At 57.9% G+C, this 5,815-nt stretch overlaps 1 protein-coding gene across 3 annotated transcripts; it reads right to left on the bottom strand.

Moving 5' to 3' along the window:
* Positions 1-220: 220 nt before the first annotated feature.
* PRR14 (proline rich 14) lies at positions 221-5,449 on the bottom strand. 3 transcript variants are annotated; one of them, XM_061153224.1, is made up of 12 exons: positions 5,070-5,434; positions 4,235-4,306; positions 3,942-4,110; positions 3,225-3,346; positions 2,949-3,138; positions 2,624-2,667; positions 2,313-2,422; positions 1,422-2,010; positions 1,215-1,284; positions 1,040-1,131; positions 711-782; positions 221-620 (listed from the first exon to the last, which is right to left on the bottom strand). In XM_061153224.1, exons 1-12 carry the CDS (start codon positions 5,288-5,290, stop codon positions 332-334), a joined length of 2,040 nt encoding a protein of 679 aa, XP_061009207.1. In that variant the 5' UTR covers positions 5,291-5,434; the 3' UTR covers positions 221-331. The 3 variants fall into 3 exon arrangements, with proteins under 3 accessions (XP_061009207.1, XP_061009209.1, XP_061009208.1); XM_061153226.1 differs by having other exon boundaries at positions 5,137-5,194; XM_061153225.1 differs by lacking the exon at positions 4,235-4,306 and having other exon boundaries at positions 5,070-5,449.
* Between the last annotated feature and the right edge of the window lie 366 nt (positions 5,450-5,815).

Here is a 5,815-nt window from a genome sequence, read left to right as displayed (position 1 = left end):
CACAGTATCTTCTGGAGCAGATTCAAAAGTATCCCTCTGCATAGGAAAATTCTCAACCCAAGAAGGTATATCCAATGACCATTCTTCTACCCTGTTCCCTATATCCCACTTCATGGTCTTTCCTGGTGCCACCCTCATTTCCCAGTTTTGCAGGCCAAAGTAGAAACATCAGCCAGTCCTGGCAGTGAATCTCAAACTCTGCTACAGACATACAGAAGAATCAGAAACATATTGAAAACTTTACTAGAAATATAGCGAAAAAATTATAACTGCCTCAGAGACTCCTCCCCCACCCCCCTAGGACGCATGGACAGACAAACAGATGGAGCTTCTAAGTCCGATAGGGCCGATCTTGATCCCCTTCCTCCTCCTCCTCCTCCTCCAGGAGTGAGGCATCCAGCTCCTGGAGTCGCTGTTGCAGCAGGGGTTCTACATCTGGGCTGGGGGCCAGATTGGGAGGAAGGGTCCTGCCAGCTGCAGCCCGGGCCCCTCGAGATGGCCGCCGGGATCGAGGAAGACTGCTGTCCCGAAATTCTACAGTCCGCCGGAGCTTCCTTGAGCTGGTGAAAATCAGAGTCCCATTGCGCTCCCGAGGTTCCTCAAAGATGGTTTCAAAGGTCCTGGACCAGGCAGGGAGGAGTCCAGGTTACCAGCACGCCCCCTGATTCCAGTTTTCCCTCTGTCACCCCTAAGCCTTCAAAGTTTCTCACCTCCTGGTTGTGGGTGACTGGTAATTCTTGTTGGTGTAAATTTCTTCCAAGCTGAACTCCTTCTTGTTCAACCTATGAGCCAAGAGCAGAAGTCACTGAGAAACCTGGGGCCAGTGGGCCTGGAGAAGGGCTAAGTAAGGCCTGGTCTATATTTCAGTTTCTAGGATCTGCCAGGAGCCAGGAGTGCTGCCTGAGGCAGACAGGTGGTTCTCCATGCAAACCACGTCCAGATCAAACGGACTCCTCCAAGCTGGACTGAGAGGAAGCAGAGCCACACTCAGGACCTGAGCCTACACCTGCTTCAGATCCAAGCACGACAAGCTTCTCACCTGACTGGCCGAGGCAGCCCCATTGGTGTGAGGTTTATTTGAGAACGGGCCGGTGTCCTGCGTATTCTGAATCGAGAAACCTTGCCAATGGTCTGCAGAGATGGGGCAGAGGGTAAAAAGTGCAGTGTGGACTTAGGCTCCCGCTTGTCTCCTCCCTGTTCACCTGCACCCCTACCTTGGTCTCGGGGTCTGAAAGCACCTGGTCTTCTGGGGCCCTTGGCTCCTTTCTCTTGGTTGAGCTCAACCTGTAGAGAAGGTCAAGGCTCAGAGCCAAACAGCATTCCCAGCTACCTCCCCTTCTCCTGCCCACTGGATACTAGGGTAGGAGGCTGGGCCCCCTCCTGTGGCCAGAGCTTTAAGGAGGGTTTATCAAGAGCACTACCTGGGTTCTGCAGGTTCAGAGAAGGAAGAGGTGGATGCAGTAGACGAGCAAGATGTGACGAGGGGAGGAGAGCCTCCCACTCCTCCAAGAGGGAAGACCTCTTTCCGGAGACAGGGCCGAGGGGGTGGTGGGGCTTTGGCCATCTCTCCACCACCCACCGTGTGCCGCCGAGGCCGTGGCCAGCTTGGGGGGGCTGGAACAGGGGGCCAGCTGCAGGGATCTGGGCCAGGGGGCCCCAGGTCAGGGCAGGAGTGGCTTCGGCCCAGAGAGGGCTTAGTGAGAGGTGCTGGGGGGTTCTGGTCTTGGGTCCGCCACTGGCGGATAGGGGGCCGGGGACTGACTGCCACAGTGCCCTCAGCAGCCCCGGACTGCCCGGCCTCTGAGATGGCAATCTTCAACTCCAACTTCATGGGGGGTGATGGGGGCGGGGGCCGCGGGGCTTTGTTGGGTGTGAGGAAGATGTCAGCAAAGCTCTCCAGCTTGGAGCGGACGGAATGGAAGAGGGGGGCCAAGCCCCAGGGACTGAGGCGGGGGCGTAAAAGGCTGGACGGCGGTGGGGTCGATGGGGGCTCCAGAACAGGATCTGGGGCTGAGGAAAGGAGAGGATCAGGTGCGTATTCCTCAGCTGCAGGTGTCTAAGCCCCACTTCAGTAGCCTTAGTCCCTCCCCCAAACACTAACCTTTGCCCCCTGAGGAATAAGCCTAGCCCTAGAATACCCAGCCTTAAGTTCAGAAGTTAAGCTTTAGGTCTCTGAAGTCTAAACTCCATCTTCACACACCAAGCTCCGCCCTGAGAGGGGGGTTAAGCCCCATCCCAACCTCTACACCTGACACTTCTAAGCTCAGCTAGAATTTTCCAGAACCCTCCTCCTCATCCATCTGAGTCCTTACCTGGTGGTGGGCTCGCCAGAGGGTTGACAGACAGGGCAGATGGATGGGATAGGGCTGGCAGGTCCTTGGACGGAGGCTTTGACTGGTGAACCATCACCTTGGGCTCAGCTCTGGGGTGAAGGGGCAAGTTAAAGGCAGAGGAACCTTTCAGATTCAGATCCCACCTGAGCCAGGACCTCCCCTGTCCCTTAATGCTTCTGAAGGTGCTACAAGGAAGCACTGGACATGTAAAGTCTGATACCCCTAGCTTTGGCTGCCTGGATAAGAGCTGCCACCTACACATCTTCATAATCCCTTCCCAGCCCTCTCACCTTCTCGCTGGGACGATGAAGTTGGGAGCCTCATCAGCAAAGCCCTGGATGTAAACAGGGGGTGTTTATGGGGAGGCAGCGAAGCCCCCTGTGGCCTCCATAGCTCCCCTATCCCGACTCTGTCAGTCTCCAGACGCCTGCCTGGGTTCACACTAAAGACTTTTTCATATAGGTCTTTGCTCAGACAGTGTCTTCCAATCTAAAATGCCATCCTCCTTGCTCTGAGCAAAATCCACCCCAGACAGTCCTCCCACAACTTTCTTCTATGCCCAGCGGCACCTCCCCCCAGCTGAACCCCTGACATCTTTCCCTGAAGTTCCCATACCTCAGCTCGGGGTCTGGAGCTGGCAATATCCTGTAGCATCACCACCAGGGTGGGCTGGTGCACCTGGTCCACTTTTTGTGAAGGGCCCTCCTCTGGGCCAGGTGTTGTCCTTGATCGCCGCCTTGGGGTGGAAGGGGGCCGATGGACACGGCTCAAGGGCTCTCGACATAGGTGCAGTGGGTCGGGAGGCCTAGAGAGGGAACAGGAAGATCAGTGGGACTCAGCTGTGTTCCCAGCTCCGCCCCTCCCCCCCCCCCCCCATTCTGCCATGCTCACCTGGCTTGTGGGGACCATGTGGCCTGCCGGGGTGGTGAGGCAGGAGGCTGGCTGTGAACAGAATCCCGACGGTTGCTGTGGTGCCATGGGGTGGAGTTCTCTTCTTGGGACGCCAGGGGGACCTGAGAGGAGGAGGTGTCAAAAGGAAGGTGATGGAATGAGGCTGGACCAACCAGGGCCTCCCTATGCCTAACAGTGCTCTATGCCATCAAGGTGACAGAAATAGTGGCTAGAATTCATTTGCAATCCCCAAAGAAGAGGTCAGTTATGGCTCGAGCTGTTTGGTATGGGGCCTGGGTAATGTCACCCAGGCTATTTGCGTAAATGAAAAGGAGAGAGTGACCTGGAGTGAGTCATTGCCCTAGTTGGGGCCTCAGTTTTTCTAATCTGTGCAGTGGAGCCAAAGACCTCAGCCTGCTTCCTAAGGACTGCCTAGGGGAGAAAGCAGGGGAGTTTCTCACACTTAAGAATTGTGGGGGGAAAAAAAAGAATTGTGGGGATGTGGTTTTGGCACCAGACACCCTGCCCAATTCCAGGTTGGAGTAAGTGGAAGCCAAGCCAAAAAAAAAAAAAAAAAATAGCATTAGGGAGGCTGACTGATGGATGAGTGTGAGAATGAGATGTTTGGACCTCAGTGATCTTCACTAGTGACCTAGTTTGACTTTACTACTGAGGGGGTCTGATGAAGAAGGGGGCCTCTCAATTCAAGAGGCTCACCATGCGGGCAGCCATGACATCTTCCAGGACCACGGCCAGGACCCGCCGAGAGGCTTTTTCCAAGGGCGAAGGGGCCCCGAGAGGCTGCAGTTTCGGCCGTTTGGGGCTCTTGGCTCCCCATAATGCTCCAGCAAGGGGTTGGCGGCACAGACGCTGCCGGCCAGGAGTGCTGAAGGATGAGAGAAGCAGAGGACGGTCGCCTGAGCCTGTTGTTGGCCCTGTGGTTTCCCCGGTACGGCCACCAGGCTCCCCGTTTCCCGGGCTCAAGACAGGCGGGCGGGGTGCGCTCTCACCTGGAGTCCCCGGGCAAGTCCATGGGGGAAGCGGCGGCTCCGGGGAGTCCCTGGGGGATCCCAGGTTCCAGCCTGGGGTAGGGGGGGAGCGGGGGAGCGGGGAATGAAGGCCAGCCCCTCCCGTGGGGCTCCACCCTTCATGGTCCGCCCGCGGCTCCCGGTAGCCCACGGTTCGGAGCCCTGGAGCGCATAAGGGCGCCCTCGCCTGGCTACCGGTAACGGGTGTCTCCCCTCTGCCGCCGCGGCGATCGGCGATCGCCCTGCCTGAGCCGCGAGAATATGGGTTGCAGCGGTCCCAGTTCTCCCACGGCCCGAGCTTCCTGGGGCCTTTGTCCCTGAAGATTCCGCCCTGAGATCCCCAAGATCAGCTGGGATCCCAGTCCTCGGAGGCTCAGTTTCCGCCGGATCTCTCCACCGGGAGTGGTCGAGGACTCCGAAGCAATACTCGCACACGCCGGCGGCCCTCCCTCCCACCTGATCCCCTAGACTGGATCCCCGCGGACACAATGCTCCAGCGCGGTTCCTCCAAACAGACGCCGCGCGAGGATCCTCCTCTCCCTGTGAGCTTCGGCTCCGCAAAGCTACACTCAGACAGAGGCGGCCCGAGCTTGAGCATCACGAACTCAGTCCGGATCCCCGGGGATCCACTGTCAAGCAGATACCCCCTTCACTCCAATCCCGGGAGGTCCCGCCCACAGACCCCCTCCCTCTGCCCTCCCCTGATCCCCGCCCAGCGCTCTCCCCAGCCCGGGTCCAGATGGTTCAAAAGTTTCTTTCCCTCCCTCCTCCCGCCCTCTCTCCAGCCGCTCGGTGTCCTCCCCCGCGCGCCGCTCACCGCCGCCTCCCGCAGATCCCGGGTCTTCGACGGCTCCCACCTCCGGCTCCTTTAAAACTAGCCTTACCCAGCACTGCCCAACCGCCGAAGACCTTCTTCTTAGAGCCTCTGGGCACCGCCCAATCGCCGGTCCCGGTCTTCCGGGGTGGTGAGAAACTAAGTGAAGCCGCCTGGCGGCCATCATCCCTAGGGGTAAGAAGCCAATTCGGCACTGCCGCCATTATAGTTGAGGGCAGATTGTGCTGTCCTCGATGAACTTAAAGTGGACCGGACGGCGTCTTCTTTTCTGGCCGGTGGGTGGCCGAAGTCTAGGGCAAGTTTCATGAGCTACTGAGGCAACTCTGGTGAAGCTAGGCTACCGCCACGTTTTTTAAGGGCATCTTCCGGTTCTTTCGTTCTTAGACCAATAAACGTCAACTGAGTGCTAACGATATGTGAAATTCCCAGTTTCCTAGAGAGGCCCCATTGAGTCGGTTTCCAGTTCCATTCTAGGTTCCTGAGTCGCGTTACCAGGTTGCCAGGGAAAAGTTTGGCAGGGGGTGGTCGGGGCCAGAGATTAGCGCTGGTGCCGACTCAGGCTTCTTTGCTCGCACGATGACCTGGAGAGACTGAGCTGAGTCAAACTGAGGAGGAGGCTGGGGCGTTCACTTCACCCGACTGTTGTGTACCTCTTCCTGCAGGAGAGGTTTCTATAGAGGACGGGCTCCCACGAGCACTCTGAAGAGAAGCCTGGCTGATAGGGTCTG

The sequence above is a fragment of the Dama dama genome, chromosome 10 (assembly GCF_033118175.1).
Source record: "Dama dama isolate Ldn47 chromosome 10, ASM3311817v1, whole genome shotgun sequence".
In the NCBI taxonomy this organism is placed as follows: domain Eukaryota; kingdom Metazoa; phylum Chordata; class Mammalia; order Artiodactyla; family Cervidae; genus Dama; species Dama dama.
Note: the sequence above shows the minus strand (reverse complement) of the source record. Positions and strands in the feature narration are given on the sequence as shown.

What these genes read in the sequence shown, in the direction of transcription:
- PRR14 (XM_061153224.1), bottom strand. Translation starts at nt 5,290, where the DNA reads ATGGCGGCAGTGCCGAATTGGCTTCTTACCCCTAGGGATGATGGCCGC. An exon ending in TCTGAACCTGCAGAACCCAG is followed by an intron (nt 1,285 to 1,421) that starts GTAGTGCTCTTG and finishes CCTTCTCTACAG; the next exon opens with GTTGAGCTCAACCAAGAGAA. An exon ending in GGGCTGCCTCGGCCAGTCAG is followed by an intron (nt 783 to 1,039) that starts GTGAGAAGCTTG and finishes CTTGGCTCATAG; the next exon opens with GTTGAACAAGAAGGAGTTCA.